At 45.3% G+C, this 17,042-nt stretch overlaps 1 protein-coding gene across 1 annotated transcript; it reads left to right on the top strand.

Moving 5' to 3' along the window:
• The first annotated feature begins 2,349 nt into the window (after window positions 1-2,349).
• LOC120798246 (insulin receptor substrate 2-like) lies at window positions 2,350-13,562 on the top strand. The gene is made up of 3 exons (XM_040142399.1): window positions 2,350-5,278; window positions 5,741-6,240; window positions 13,331-13,562. Exons 1-3 carry the CDS (start codon window positions 2,592-2,594, stop codon window positions 13,333-13,335), a joined length of 3,192 nt encoding a protein of 1,063 aa, XP_039998333.1. The 5' UTR covers window positions 2,350-2,591; the 3' UTR covers window positions 13,336-13,562.
• Window positions 13,563-17,042: the final 3,480 nt, after the last annotated feature.

The raw sequence follows: 17,042 nt of genomic DNA, 5'->3' as shown, positions 1-17,042 counted from the left end.
ATAATCTTGTATGAGCAAACTCCATCCACTGCGAAGGACCATGAGATGCAGTTGAAAGCTCCCTTGTCTCTTCTGTTTAACCGGCCTGTCAGACGTCTTTCCTTCAGCCAGAGAACTGATGCTCAACCTGGAGCTGCTCCAGAGAATCGTCTGCAAAGACGACAGAGTGAGAGGTTTTCTGGGTATAAGAGTACAAGTGTCGGTCCTCAGGCCTCTTCACAGTGGGGTAGTATAATATGGAGTTGTAAATTAACCAGCAGTGGAAAGAATCCCAAAATATCCCGCTGAGGTAGGAGAGCTCCTAATTTGCTGATGTTTACTTAACTGGCATCAGATCCGCTTGCATAAAAGGAACAGATAGCCTATTTTACATGGACAAAAACGTCAGTCAACAGAATTATTAAAATCATAATAATGTCGACTGCTTTGTTGGGAAGGTTGTAGCACAAAAAAATAGCAAAAACAAATGATCCCCGAGTTCAGGCTTGCAGGGGGAACAGAAAACACCCAGATTAGTATTGAAATAAACCCTGTGGGAATGTATCAGTATGGCACATCCCATGAACTGCCTGCAAAACATGGCTTGGCAAAACAACAATATTCAGCATTCAGCTATATTCCCTCAGTATCATTGCCAAGTTGTCAGACGTCTTTACCAGTTAAATGTCAACAATAATCTCTTTGTTCCTTTGTTTGTGTCCCACGTTGTTTATATCCGCTATGTCAAATGCTATGTGTCACTAAATCCTGGTGGAGGTGTTTATGTTTTTGCTCATGTCTCAGATTATAGGTGGCGCCTAATGCTGAAAACACATGCTACTGCCGAGCTTAGCCCCGATAAATTAACACTTGTGCAAAAACAGAAAAATAGGCAACGGCCAAATGATCACACTCATCAACAATAACAATAATGAGAACAATAGTGATTAGAGAAGGAAAGGATTATCTGCAGTATCTATGTGTTTGTTTAAAGGGGCATATATGCTCATTAAGAAGCTGAATACCCTCCTGTCATCTATACGGTCTAATTCACACCGAACACATCAATGGCAGAGGTGTAATCTGCTTGTTGGGGGATTATAAAAAAAACAATCCAAGTGTGTGTCTGGGCGGGTGTCAAGGGGGTTTGGTGGCTGATCTGCCCCTCGCACGGACACGACTAATGATCATGAAGATCACAGGGAGAATTACCGACATAATTACCGAGATGATCTGATGAACAGATGTCTGCGGGCTACCTCCTGTCATCTGACGGGCCCTTCCCGGCCTAACGCAGTCACTCCCAATGCTTGTTATTTATCACCGACTTTGGCGCCTTCTGTGTGAGCTGTACTGAGTAAAGAAAGTTTTTCTGTTTTTTATTTTTGTGGCCTGAATCAAGTGTGTGTGTGTGTGTGGGGTGGGGGGGGGCGTGGACAGGTATCCAGAGTGAACCCGAGCAGCCAGACGATGGCAGCATTTCTGCAGCCTGTTATTACACCGAGGCCTGTGACGCATTTGCTCCAAGTCATTCCACCTCGGTTATCCGGCTGTTTTTTTTCACTCAACACGAACATTTTGTAAATATGCAGCGAAGTGCAGCATAAGCGTAAAAGAATATTAAATGACAGACAAAACGTTGCATTCTGTCTTCAAACCTTTTCCTTTTTTTTTTCTTTTTTCCTTTTTCTTTTTTTTTTTTTTTTAACACAGAAGCAGCTACATTTTTCAAGAAAAAATGACGACTACAGTTATTACCAAATGTAGAGAGGAGAATTAATGGTGAGGTACTGAAACAGGAGACGCGAGCTTCCAGTTGGAGAGGAATACCCACAGGTTTAAAAATAGGCCACGACGCTCCTTATATAACAAGTGGGACGTCAGGGTTGTTTACAGTGTTGCTGCCTGATAAATGAATGGTTACAATCCAGCATTATGCTGCACATTTCAAATCCGTCACTAATCCAAATGGACTCAGTTGGCCTGTCCATCGCATTTTTAAAAAGAAAAGAAAGAAAGAAAAGAATATATTTGAATGGAGGTATCGTTTTGCTACATTAAAACAGATATATAACAGGAGCCGCGGGTGTGTGTTTTGCACAACACTTGAATTTTACAGTAGGATATACAGGAATTCATGTTTACACCGGAATCCAACGGGCTCCCGATCGCCTCTGTTTCTGCATGAGAGAACTGTTGGAAAGGCAGGGGCGGGGCTTACTCGCAGTGGGTTATCAAGTCGGCCAATGGGCAGCGCCGTAGCCGGGTGATGGACAGGCACGGCCCCTGCAGGACGCACCGCCCACCGATGACTGTGTTTTATTCTGTTTTTAGAGCAGCAGCGTCACATGTTGTTTTTCTTCAGGGTGAGATAGGTCCCTGGTCTGGTCTGGTCCGTACTGTACTGTTTCTTCTACCGTGGCGGACAGCGGACACAGATATCGCCGTCTGCTATGGATTAGACTTAAATTAAAAAAAAAAAAAAAAAAAAAAAGAACGGGTTACCTTTGAAATTTAGCTTTTGCCGCGAGGTATCAACTAAGAAAAATAAATTAAAAAAAAAAAAAAAAGGACTTTGCTTATCTGGAACTTGAAAATCGAAGTGGAGAGAAATGGCAAGTCCTCCGGCGACGGGAGGACACCTGTTATCTAACGGGACGAATGGTGTAAAGAAGTACGGGTACCTGCGGAAGCAGAAACACGGCCACAGGCGCTTCTTCGTGCTCCGAGAGCCGACCGAGCGCTGCCCGGCCCGGCTGGAGTATTATGAAAGCGAGAAGAAATGGAGAAACAAGTCCGCCGCGAAACGGGTGATAACTTTGGACTCCTGTCTGTGCGTAAACAAACGGGCCGACGCCAAACACAAGCACCTCGTCGCCCTCTACACCAAGGACGAGTACTTCGCTGTGGCTGCAGACAACGAGCAGGAGCAGGAGAGCTGGTACAGGGTTCTGACTGATTTAATAGCCGAGGGGAAAGTGTACGACAGCCCCGCGTCCACCTCCTCTTTAGTGGGCTTTGAGGAAGTCAGCTACGGACTCATTACTCCCGCAACAGCTGCCTATAAAGAGGTATGGCAGGTCAACTTGAAATCCAAAGGTTTGGGTCAGATCAAGAACCTCACTGGAGTGTACAGGCTGTGTTTGTCCAGCCGGACCATCAGCTTTGTCAAACTGAACTCTGAAACAGCTGCTGTCAGTTTACAGCTCATGAACATCCGGAGATGTGGCCACTCGGACAGCTTCTTCTTCATAGAGGTGGGCCGGTCAGCAGTCACCGGGCCTGGGGAGTTCTGGATGCAGGCGGAGGACTCAGTGGTGGCACAGAACATCCATGAGACCATCCTGGAGGCCATGAAGGCCATGAAGGAGCTGTCTGAGTTCAGGCCGCGGAGCAAAAGCCAGTCTGCCAGCACCAACCCCATCTCTGTGCCCACACGACGCAACCTCAACAACCTCCCCCCCAGTCAGACGGGCTTGGTGAGGAGATCCAGGACAGATAGTATGGCAGCCACGTCCCCAGGGAGAAAGTTCACATCCTGTCGGATCAGAACGGCCAGCGAAGGAGATGGAAGCGTGACCCGACCTGTTTCCATGTCCATATCTGTCAATGGGAGTCCCACCAGTCCAAACTCTGGCAATCACCTCAGCAGGTCTCACACCCTCAGCAGTGGGCGCACCTGCAGAATGCTAGAGTCATCCTCCAACCTGCATCACAGCCGGTCCATGCCAGTGTCCAACTCCCCTCCCGCTGCCTCCAGCCCCATCAGCATGTCTCCAAGAGGGGGGGCTGGTATCTCCACTCCTGACAAAGCCAGGCGGCCATTCAGCTGCAGCGCCTCCATCTCTGGCTCCCTCAGTGACACTGGCTTCATGCTGTGTGATGATTACAGCTCCAGCCCAGGTGACCCCAAGTTCCTCCCCCTGACTCGCAGCGACACCCCTGACTCCCTGTCCAGCACACCTCCATCCCGCGACATCAGCGACCCTTGTGGCTACATGATAATGGAGGGGGCGAATTGCAGCAGGTCTGGCGCTGGTGGTGAGGGTCTGGCGTTTGACAAGGCGTACAGGAAGCGGACACACTCCCTCACCACACCACGTCAACAGAGGGTGGTGGCGCCGCTGTCCTCAGCCTCCCTTGATGAGTACACACTCATGAGGATGGCCCACGGACAGAACTCTCACTCCGCCTCGCCCAAAGTGTGCTACCCTGAGGATTATGGAGACATTGAAATCGGTTCATCCAGGAGCTCCAGTAGTAACCTTGGCGATGATGGCTACATGCCGATGACACCAGGTGTAGCACCACATTCTGGAAAGGTAGACAACTACGTTCCCATGAGCCCCATGTGCGTCTCAGCACCGAAGCAGATTGTGAACCCCAGGGTGCATCCTCAGGCTGCTGCCAGCAGTGGCTACAAAACCAACTCCCCCTGCAGCAGCTCACTGGAGGACAACGGCTACATGAGAATGTGGTGCGGCTCCAAATCCTCCATGGAGAGCCCAGACAGGCATGGTGAATATATGAACATGTCACCTGGAAACCCACCTCCACTCCAGACCCCCCCTGACTACTACTTAGGCCTGCTAGCTGGTGAACCTACAGCAGTGAGGTCAGCTTATCAGGCCGGCTCCCTCACGCTACCTGCTAAACTCCAGGCCTCCAAGAATGAGGATAACAGCCAGTATGTGTTGATGAGCCCTCAGAGTTTGAGGCAAAGGGTGGGGGAGTCTGACTACTATTCAGTGATGCAGCCCAGCGTGTCTCAGACGTCACCACTGAGCCCTTCAGTACCCTCTCCTGTCAGACACGGGCGGGCAGAGAGCCTGCCCTACAGAGGAAGGCTGGGCAGACCTAACAGGCTATCCCTGGACACCCTGAGGACCCTGCCAAGCATGAACGAACACCCCCTGCCTGGAGAGCCCCGGAGCCCTGGGGAGTACATTAACATTGACTTCAGCGGCACCAGGTTCTCCCCGCCCTCCATGGTATCCACAGAGAGCCAGTCTTCATCTCTGGGATCCAGTGGTGGGGGCCCGGGGAGGTCCTCCCTGACAGACTACATAAACCTGGAACTGGGTTCACACTCACCCAAGGAGGCTGACACTCCTGCTGGGCGCCTGGACACACTCCCAGTGTTGTCCATGTGCCCCTGCTCAGAGGAGGATGGAGTGTACCATCTGGGTAATGAGAAAGGGTCTCAGGGCCTCGGCAATGAGGTGAAAAATGACTACACTGAGATGACATTTGGGATGACCAGCTCGCCTCCACAGCTTGTTCCTCAGAGCACAGCGAGGTATGTGTATCGGTGTTGGGAGGGAGCAGTTTTTATGATTTATTATCTTTTAATTTCAACAGTCTGGCTGGCTGATTTATCACAGGCTGAAAATAGTGATTCAGTTATTAGAAGAAGAGCTCACAGGCACTGTAATTCCTCCGAATGAACGTACATTTTTACTCAGTGAATAAATGTATCTGTCCGACAATCAGCAATATGAACACGGATAATGTGAATCAAGGTCTAAGTTATTATCCTTGAGAGATGGAGATGTTGGCAACAAAAGCAGATACGCATTTTAAAGCTTCATTAAAGTTGGGATGTGAACTCAGCAAAAGGGTCCAAGACTCAACTTCATGTAAATGTTCGTAAGATTTTAGTAATTTAGTAAACTAACAGCTCGATTTTTCTGTGAATTCAGTATGAAAATAAAAGCTACATGATCACTAAACATCTCATATTCTGAACATGGTTCTCCAGCAGCCAGAGCAGCAGGGAGAGGAGGCTCTCTCTGGAGGACCAGGGAGTCCCAGAAAGCATAGGGGTCTTCCTGCTCGGGTCCACCTCTTCCTCCACAGTGGACCCCGACTGCTCCGCCAAGGTGATCCGGGCCAATCCGCAGGGACGACGGCGCCACAGCTCCGAGACCTTCTCCTCCACCGCCACTGTGACTCCGGTCTTCCCCTCCTTCCCCCGCGGCGACACCGTGAAGAGGCACAGCTCGGTGGAGAACATCTCGTCCCGGAGCAGCGAGGGCTCCGACGAGGAGTACGGCAGCCCAGTAAACCGGCAGAGCTCAGCCGGCTACCCGAACGGACTGAACTACATCGCCTTGAACCTCCTGGACAACAGGGACATGGAGAAATGCGAAGACCTGGTTGGCTTCAAACCCACCAGCAGCTGCAAAGGGGGTATCAATGGATTACACAGCACACCATATGTCTGCTTGGGATTCAAGGAGGCTGCAACCACTGCCAAAGGTGAGTGAAGTTGATGTCAGATGTGTTACAGCTAAATAATTAATCTGAACCTTCAACTATAAGTACTGCAGGTATTTGCGTAGAAGAAGGAAACAAAATGTTTCAGGAATTTAAATCCCTTTTAATCGAAACAAATGACCAAAACAGTTGGGTTTTACAGTATGAAAAGAGATATGTCCTGTACATTTGGCAGTCAGTTAGGAGAGAGGAAAACAAGGATGAAGGCACACTTGCATTCTTCTAGATTCAAATTCAAACTGGCTCAGTGGATTTCAAAGTACATAAGTAGGTGGTGCTGATGCTCCCTTCAGGTGCTCCTTCTAAGCCCCTGCTTTTGAATACTTACAGATCCTATAACACACGTAGCGTATTTGTGACTACAATTTACTTGCAAAAACAAAGAAACAGAGTGGTGTAGCCTGTTGGAGTGTCAAAGTGAAGAGGAGAGTTGCAGTCATTCTTTATATTATCTTTTTGGATCATTCATATTTGGTAAATCCCAGTATTCCCCACAACATGTGAACGCAGCACGAGGCTGCTAAGAAACGTGACCAGGCTGAGAGCTCTGAAGTAAACAAGCACCATGACAGAGCAGGACACTGCCTCGCTGTTGCCGTTGTGGGCTGCAGATCCCAAAAATACACAAGTAGACTCCAGCATTCCACCAACTCTTATTATGAATGAACGTTTTTTTTTCTCGTACAAAATTAAGAAAAAAAATGGGTCATTATAAACCGCCAGAAACAAGTTTACAGCAACTACAAAGTCGGAAGCATTAAATAGTTCCTTATGAAGTCTCTAATATTGGTTTATTGTGGCTTGTTATTAGCAGTAATGCTGTTGGCAATGCCACAGGAATGCCTCTGAACTGATATTCGAGGCTTCCTGTCAGTTGTAATGTCACACTGAGCTTCGGGCATTTCCGGCTGTTGTTTTTCAGTTGGGTAGGCATTAGGATGTGTTGCACATCGATGTGACTTCTATGGAGCCCTTATTCCCACTATCCCATGATCAATACCTTGTCCCAGAATATCCCAATGAACAAAACAAAGCTGCGGCGTGGGACAGCAGACGGTGTAAACAAAGACCACAGGGACAGCAGAATGTGGACATTAAAAGCCAAGTTTGACCCTCTGTCCCCGCGACGTTTTTTTGGACACAGTGAGCTCACATGTGTTTGTGAGCACATACAGGGGTGGGTGTCTGTGTGTGTGTGTGGGTTGTGGGGGTGGGGTGTGTGTGTGTGTGTGTGTGTGTCTGTGGGGGGGGCGGGGGTTGTACGCTGACATGTGAGGCCCAACACAAGTGGATGTGTGTTTGTCTGCGTGTCCTTGTAGGCAGCGAGGGAAAACAACAAAGTGGGCGAGTTGCTATGCGGCCATCAGGTAACTGGATGTCACGGTCCGCATTCCTGACAGAGCGGGTTTGAAAAGTTGCTGTGAGAGGGGGCTGTTTTTGTCCTGGGCTCCAGGCCATTTGAATAGAAAGTGGCTTTTATTTCACCCCAAGGCCCCTGTGTATAGGCAGAGAAGTTATATTATGTTTCCATCGGAACACACAAGACAGAAGAACGCTACAGAAGTTGTTGTTGTTATTAGTACAGTCAGTGATGTTCAGGTAAAGAAAGAGGAATGTACCGACACAGAGCTACCCCCACGGTATGGAAAATCAATTATTTTTCCACATAAGCCTTAATTTATGCTCTCTTTAAATGCACAACTGTGTAACATCCTTGACAGTGACATGTACATCAAAAGGCTGCTTTGCAGTTAGACAGGCGGTAAACTGAGTTAATGACGGTTGGCTGCATCCTTTCATAAATTTATTTTACAGCAAAATGGCTCCTAATAACATGTGCTTGCATGGTTTGTTTGTTGTTATCTTGTAATTAGCACGTGCTCTATACTCATGTACGGAGTGCAAATATTTTTATGGCGATAATAAAGCTTGTTGAATGCAACTGACTGGGGAGAGGGGAGGGAAAGAGTCAAGCACATACATGTGGACTCTAGCACGTACGCATGCAGAGCAGTCAGGGGTGTTGTTTTTCTCTCAGGGATCTTTTTTTTTTTTTTTTTTTTTTTCCAGTGGCGTAGCTTGCATCCGTGAACGCTTGGCAGAGGTGTGCAGAGAGAGAGAAAGTGAGAGGGACGCCTGTTTTGTTTTCCAGTGCTGCTCGCCTGACTGTTTGTGGGAGAGCGAACGAACGCATGCATAATGGGGCAGGATGGCACGTGCACTCCGCTGCCCTTCTGCCTCATTAGGCTGTTCACTTAGCAGAAGTAAGACAAGCAGAGAGGGGGAGATGGAGCGTAGCCTTGTATGCTGAGTAGAAAGAGCAGGGGAGGGGCTTAGGCTTTTTAAAGCAACAAACAAACTCTCTGGTGAGGCCCCCTTCAGCCAAGGTGCATTCTGGGAGCACAGGAGCCCCGGATGGCCGACCCGATGGCTTGTTTACCGAACACTCAGTCCCACTGCTGTGTGCCGAAGCGGGTTGAAGGAGGTCAAAGTGCGCTCACAGGGGCTTTTGGCACCAGGCCCCACTGGCGGAGGGCTTTAATTACGTGTTTATCAGGACGTAATACTAGGCCCCTGGACCATGAGCCACCCTGACCCAAAAGTCTGCAGGTTTTTCATTCCAGCAGAACACCTCCACGCCTTGACTCCGCTGATTAGTTTACCCTTTGAGTGAAATGCAGTTTGGCTGGAATGAAAACCTGCTGACTCTGGAGGAAGATGGGGCTGTTTGTCTGGATCAAAGTACCGCTAAACCAATCAGCCTTAACTGCCCCATGGAATTTAGCGTTTGCCCTCCAGACCCATGTGACAGCCCCCTTGGTGTGAAACACAACTGCGCTACTTCAAGTCAACAAAATCCTGCGGGTCATGAGCTTTTGACAGCGGGATAAATTATTTTTTTTTTTCTTCGCTCCACGTAGAGTCAGCTTTGATGTCTTAAGGCCTGGCATAAGGGGGTGTTTGTTTACCTCTTGTTTTGTCAGTGGGCCAGCCCATGTGACTCTGTAGGTAGTGCCCTAGCCCAAGCAGCCCGCCTCCTCTAGCGGACCTGGCTAGCCGCGGCTCAGCCAGGCGGATGTTCTGTACCAGACCCAGATTAGCTAAGTCAGCCGTCTCTGTTTCCACCTCCTCGTCTGACTAATACCTTTATGTGACGGCAACTAGCGGCTCCAGCTTTCTCTGTGACGATTCAAGACGCTTGATTGACACATTCAGAGGATTCCTACTACAGTTGGACTCATTTAGCAGTTGGCTGGTGTATTTATTCGATGGTCTTTTACCTGGAGTGTTTATAATTTCATCATCAGGAATCATAGTAGGTAGAAGATGGGGGTAAAAGGAAGGTAAAAAAATTGGTAAGGGGGTTCCAAGACCACAGGAGCCCTGCTGTGACACTTGGAGTCCCCTCCTGAGTGCTAGTGGCAGATGGACACTATCTGGAGGGCAAGTGTGTGAGAGTGTGTATGTGTAGCGGGGGGTGGAAAGGGGTTAGAATAGGGGGTTAAGCACCTGCCACTCTGACCTATCTTCACACACATGCAAACACTCTCATTACACTGATTTCCCTGTGCCCACAGTAGCATGTAAACATATACACTCTGCTATATTTCTCTCATGCACGCAGACACACGCACCCCTACCTACTCCCTATCCTTCCACTAATGACAGCCCACCATCTGCCGCGCCCACAGGCTGCAGAGAGCATGACCATCAGCAGCGAGTGTGTGTGTGTGTGTGTGTGTGTGTGTGTGTGTGTGTGTGTGTGTGTGTGTGTGTGTGTGTGTCATTCGTCAGTCAGATTAGAGTCATTTGTGTCCATCTACTCAAATCCCGCTTCCTCGTAACGTCATTCGGGCAGTAGTATTGCGAGTGATGTCATTGCAGAGATGATGTGGTGGGTAGATCCAGACGCACCCAGCGACTGCCAGCGCTTGTTTGTTACACACACACACATATAGGTCTTCAGTATATGTTACGCACATTTCCGATGATGTGTGTCGTCTTTGGGATGAAGAAGGGGCAGCAAGCGAAGGAGTCAAGTTGTGCAGCCATGCATCCCTAACTCAATTTGAGCATGCTCAGTAGATGAGACTGTCATAACAAGGTGTGTTTTGACTCAGAGAGGGAAGAGGGAATTGGAGGAGAGACCCGTTTTCAAACCATAACTCATAAAACACGCACAAACACACACACACTTCACTCAGACTCTTAACTTTCGTCATCCCTCCTCCTTCTCCTCAGTTCCCTCTTTGCCTGTTTTTGTCTTTTTCTAGACTTTTAAATTTGAGCTGAAAAAATTACTAATTTACAGAAAAATAATCGTGAACTCTTTGGATAATCGATCAATCATATATGTGATTTATATGTCATTTTTCTCAACAAGCGCGTTTCCATCCGTCCGTTTTTATGTCCATTTTCAAATTGCACGCAAAAAACCTGAAAAAAAAAAAAATCTGGACGTGAATAAATCGTCACACATGTGAAGCATGGGACTAAAACGTCACTTAAATTTCTTCTTCCGCCAGAAGTTTGCACCAGATTAATACATGAAACAAATTTTCCACATTGTTTTTTTGTTGGTTTGAGGTTTGACTGACGCTCTTTTACTTACATCATCATGATGCATCCTCTTCTCCTGCAGTCGTTTAATGGCACCTGACTGGAAAATTAGCTCCACCAACTGTTTATCTCGACAAACAAACACCTATTATTTGCACAACAGTAGTGGAATGGAAATTATTCGCGTTTTCTTTTCAAATGAGACAATGTGAAAGGTTTAGCTTGTGACTTATAAACATCTGAAACATGCAGTGATATATCTAGTAGACACTGCTTAATGTTCAGAAGCAACAAGCCTAAAAGCTTCTCATGTTATAGGAGACTAAAGGTTCTAGAGTGTCAGTCGTACACAACAAGGAATTTGATGACAGTGTGTCGGACTACGGGAAATTGTTTTGGGTTTTTTAAAATAATCGTCAAATATATGGATAGTGAAAAAATCTGTCGAGACTGAAATCACTTGGGCATCGTCATTACTTTGTGGAGGCTACATGTGGCTCGATTTAGATGCTTTATAGGTTACATTTTGTTTTGGCATCTGTGGAATTACTCATAAAGGTGACACCTGATTTTAGCCATCAGCCTGATTGTTCACTCCACTTTTGCGGCACCCCTGCACACCAGCTCAGACTATCACACACACAAGCTGTTAAATGGTCTATTGACATCTGCAGCAGAGCTGAATTGAAGCTGAAATCTTGCAAACATAACAAAGCAGTGCAAATAGCCGAAGCAGGAAATCCAGAAATGCCATGTTACTTGATATATAGGGAACAAACATGCGCACGTAACACCGCAGGCTCCTGTGTCAGAGTTTCCAGGCTGTGTGTGTGTGTGTGTGTGTGTGTGTGTGTGTGTTTCATGGCACGGGGAGGAGGGGGGCTAAAGTAGGCCGGGATGTTCCAGACAGAAGCGCTAGCTGCTAGATAACTGCGTGGCCAGCGTTCCCCACATTTAGCCAGCCACGGCTCCAGATGAGATTACAGTCGCTGCAGGCGAGATTAGACGGCCAGGGGTAGATCAACGAGAGCCAGCGGCTACTCCACAGTCAGCAGCTGGGGAATACGTAATGCAAAGTTCAGGCATTTGTTCACTTAAGCATGTCCACATTTTTCGCTGTAATTGAGCACAAATCAAGCTAAAATCAACTGAAATTTCGTTGGAAACTGGCTATATAATCATATCTGGGTACCGCTGAAGACAAATGTTCCCTGTCAGCTATGAGTTTGGCAATAATTTATCACTCTGGCCAAACAGTAATATCTCAGTTATCAGATGTTGCTCCGTTTGTCCACAGAAACTGAGTCAGTATATACGTATGTACAAGTTAGTTATGGATGTTTTGATGATAAATTATATAAGACACAGGGACTTAACATCCCTGATGTCCTCAACTACCATTCATCCCTCTCTGTTTATCATTTTAGCGTATTAGAAAGATCTAATATGCTGCTGTAAAGGGAAACGTAGAGAGATTTAAAATAGTGTTGTTTATTTTTTCCATGGCTTTTTCATCGGGTGACAGCTCCAAAAATGGCAGCTTTTCAGGAATTAAGAAAAACAGCCTTGATTTCAGCCTGACCGCCGCACATTTTTGCGGTTATCCAATGCCTTTTTAAAGAGTTTCACCAGCCTTTCAGTGATAGAAGTGTCCCAGCCCAGAGACCATGTAATCCTTGTGTGGTTTCATGACACATGGCTGCAGTGAGTATATATTGTCCTCCTGAAAGCCAGCGCCCTTGCGTCTCCAGGGTTTTGTCTCCTTCGTTCCTAGTCCCCTTTCCCTCACACATTCATTTGTGCAGCCCCCTACCCAGCCCTTCACTGCTGGCTCTTCCTGGAAGCTTCCAGTTGACCCACTGTCCCCTCCCACCCTTTGACCACCATCCTGACTCCAAGTAAATCCTTCCGTCTTTGTGCTTGCAATGTCCCTAGCCCCTCCTCCACACACACAGACTATCAATGTAAAGCACCATAAAACCCTATGTAATTCTCCACATTTGTTGCGGCGTAAATGCAAACACAGTTTCTCCCTGTTTGCATAATATCAGAGATGCATCAGCTACTCTACTGCTCAGTGCCACTGCTGCTAACTGGTCCTCTGTTCGGAATGTGTCCATAGCAACACGGCAGCGCGACAGGAGACCCCCAACCCCCATCAATCCACATCCCAGATTATGTAATTACGACCGTTGCCGACCCCCCCCCCATCCTACATGCACTTCCCGGGCAAAACGGCTCCTGTGTTCTTACTGCACAACATGATGGGACTGGGTTGGCGGGGATAATAGAATTGCACCACATTTGTATTTTGTCTTTTACATGTCAAATATTTGAGTAAAATTTGCTTGAGGTGGATGCAAATAGCCACAACTGCTCATCCCACAGTAGTTAATAGTATGTGACTGTTAAATCGCTGCTGTCATGTAATGGAAGAACTTCAGCAAAGAGTGCTGAAATGAATAGATATTTCCATTAACTCTCTATTTTTCTCTCTTGTCATCTCTTTCAGACTGAGCGACTCCTCCGTCCTCTGACTTGGCGTCTTCACCAACCTGCTGCTCGGGGGGGGTCAACCTTGCCCTTACATTGGTATCTGTGTCCCCAAAAGACTGTGTCTGGATTCTCAGCAACATATACACACAGAAATACATACACACACATAGGAAACAAGCATGTCAGCATCTATGCATGTCATGAATTTGCTAAAGGCAGGACAGGTGTGTGTGTGTGTGTGGGTGTGTGAGGGGGGGTGGATGTGTGTGACCCAGATTTTGGCGCAAGCACAGAAAAAACTGTAATGGTACTTGCCACCCAGCACAGAAAATTTCTCCCAGACCTAGATTTTAGATACTATTTATTTACTTGAGGGTAGTTTTATGACTACCTGTATGTGTGCGAGTGTGTTTGCTGAGAGAGCCTGACCGACCGGTATGTCCGTGAACAATGAAACCTACTATAGAAAAGGCCCAGGGAGCAAGGACACCAAGGTACACTGAGTATATAACTATATTTAGATTAGATATTTTATTTATTTTTGGAGGATGAATGTCTGATAAGACCTACCCAATGCCTTAATGTCTATACTGTCCTTATGTTTTCTATGAAATGACAGATAAATATTCTATTTCAGTATGTCTGTTTGGACCTACATCTCTATATTGTTATTCTCTTGTGGAAAGTAAAAAGCCTAGTTTACCATTAAAATATATTATTTCAGAAATGTACAGTACAGTGGGGCTGCTTGAGATTTGATTTATCGTATTGATATTAAAGTATTTTCTTAATTACTAATTTCTTATTTATTCTAACCTAGTTTATTTTTGGTCCAATCAAAACGCTGGACTTACAGAAGTATATTTCTAAATGTCTTTAAGAGTTATGCATGTCCTAATAACTCAGCTCAGACCCCACAAGACCAGGCATCTGAATGCACTGTACCTCCCACAGTTCCTCAGTCACTTGAGCCTGAAAACCTCACACACTCCTACCTTCAAACCTACAGCCTGCTGTTCAGCTGGACGCAGGCTGCCCTGCTGTGATATCGTTTCTTGGTACAACTGTCTAGTTGAGGTGATAATGGAGGGGTGGAGCCAATGAAAAAATATCAAGGTTGGGGCACAGTCCAGACTGTTTCTGGTCAACGAGCGAGTGCTGAAAGTGAAGGGGAAAGAGGTGTCAGCAGTGCTGGACAAGCACTGGGGGGAGAAGGGAGAAGACGCGAGACAGACTAGTAGAAGAAGAGAGGCCAAGAGCCACATCTGGCACCATCATGGAGGTTCACTGGAGAATCAGCTGTCTGGAAAATATAACTATATGGCAGACAGCATAAAGGAATTAAAGCTGGCTGAAGAGAATAATGTAGTGTTACAAGTTAAAGTACGACTACGTAGCTACATAAATATGTGAAAACTATATATCAATTATGGAACAAAGCTAAATGCTAAACCATAGTGTAATAGGAGCACAAGCAGAGAAGAGTCATTAAGTCATTAAACTGCTGTAGTAAAGTACTTTAGCTACTGGCTATACCAGACCAAGTAAGGCAGCAGCACAGCCTCCAATGAATGAGTCTAATGGATTAAGCAACAGTGTTTGATTGCTTCTAAATTTGTAGAAGGAAGAATGTGTTATTTCCTTCTTTACACGTTACATAGTCGGACTGTGTAACTTTTGCTGAGCAGCAGCTACTGAGGCCATAAGTAGTAATTTCAGGATAATGATAAATGCTAACATGTAGTGTAATACTAGTACAAGTGAAGAAGAATTTAACTAACTCAGTAATGTTAGTTACACAACACTATCTAAAGTTTGGTAGCGTTAGCTAACATTAGCTACCATGAGCTACTGGCTATAGCAAGGGTGTGTTTTATTGTTGATAAATTCAACTTTTCATTTGTTATAAGAGATAGTGTATGTGTTTGTTTGTTTTTTCTTTTCAAAAGTCACACAGAAACTAAATATTTTGATCAGTAGAGAAAATATCATCTCCAGTCAAAAATTCCCAAAAAAAAAAAAAAAAAGGTACATTCTTCTGCCTCCCAAGAGCTTTCAACCACCAAAATGGCTGCCAGAGGATTTGTAGTAACCTTATCTGAAAGCCCTCTATCGACATCCTGATTCTGTGGTCTTAGCATTGTCCACTGTGCCGCCTCCAACCGGCTCACAACCCCTTTAGTGTACATTAGATTGTAAAACTTTTGAACTATGTCTGAATGTATCGCTGAGCTGGTGGGAACACCACAGGAACGTAATGTGGGAAACGGTTTTGACAGAGTCGAATAATGTTGGAGCTGTACCACGCTGTTGTGGTATCTATTTATCTTCAGAGGCTTGAATGTGTATATTGTGTACATAGAAAGAGTTTAACTAAAAAATTTATTGAAAATATAGAGAATACTTAGATTTTACCTATGTTGCAATGATATTCCTGTGTAAAGACTTTGGCTATCGATTTTTAAAAAGGGGAATGGGGTTTTTGCTTTGGGGTTGTACAGTGTATTGTATGCTTTTCTCCCACACAGTCTCTGTGACTATGAAAAAAACTGTCTATTTTATTATAGAGATCTCTTTGCCTTGTTGACACACTTTACCTAATGGCATATGCAATAGTGACATGAATACAATCTAGTTTACAACCGTGGAACCAAATGTAACATTGCATCAATGATTTTGTTTTTCGTTTTTTGTTTGTTTTTTTTTTCTTTTTGTGATGAGCAGAAGCTGTTTTGCTCCTTGTACATTTCTCTTTCTGCCAAGTGTTTTGTTTTCATCGCTGGGAACTTTGTTCTTGACATGTCTCAAAGCGCTTTCCCCATTTCTGTGTCCATGGACAGATCCTTCTTTTACAGACTGATCTTGGACTGACTCAGTTTGAATGTGTCGTTGTCTTCCATTGTACATAGATCAATATACTGTTTATTGTGATGCTCACAAGAGATGATAATAATGATTTATAAATTCTGGTAGTCAAGTATTGCTTTTGTCTGTATTGATTATGGATAGCAAGAAATAAATGAATTTATTTAAAGAGGTACAATTTTGTCTCCATTTTTTTATTTCCACAAGTAATGTTTCATGCAGCCTAAATGACAAAAATATCTTTCCTAATGTAATATTTATACTTGATATATTTATAATGTAATTTTAATTTCCCTATGTAATTGCCTTTATCTAGCAGCACTGTAAAGATAAAATAAAAATGACATTTTTTAATACAAATATTATTTATACATTCAGAAATGCTTTAAAGCAACCCTATGTAACTTTGGCTGAATAGTGGCCACTGTGGCCACAAGAAACCTTTGGCCCCAATGGATACTGGGAAATTCTAATATGTATAATATTATAACAGGTAGAGAAGAGTTATACAGTCAGCAAATTGAATCAGCACGGTCAGTTATACAGCAATATCTATCTAAAGTTTGCTAACGTTAGCCATCATAAGCTGCCGGTCATACCAGACTAAGTGAGGCTGTGGCAGCAAATCCCCAGGACGGACTGAATTGAGCAAGGGTTTATTTTATTGCTTATGAATTCCACTTTTTTCCTCCAGAAGACTCCAACATAAATTGATGTAACATAACACATCAGTTTGATATGACTTATCTTCCCCTCACCCACGGGAATAATAAGCATTTGGCACAGAGTCAAATCACCTCCTGACTGTGTTGAGAGAAGAGGATATGCTACCTCCGTCCTGTGTAGAGTTAGGAGCTGAACTC

Source organism: Xiphias gladius, chromosome 13 (genome assembly GCF_016859285.1).
Source record: "Xiphias gladius isolate SHS-SW01 ecotype Sanya breed wild chromosome 13, ASM1685928v1, whole genome shotgun sequence".
Taxonomy (NCBI): domain Eukaryota; kingdom Metazoa; phylum Chordata; class Actinopteri; order Istiophoriformes; family Xiphiidae; genus Xiphias; species Xiphias gladius.
The sequence above is the reverse complement of the archived record's forward strand: the minus strand, read 5'-3'. Positions and strand labels throughout refer to the sequence as shown.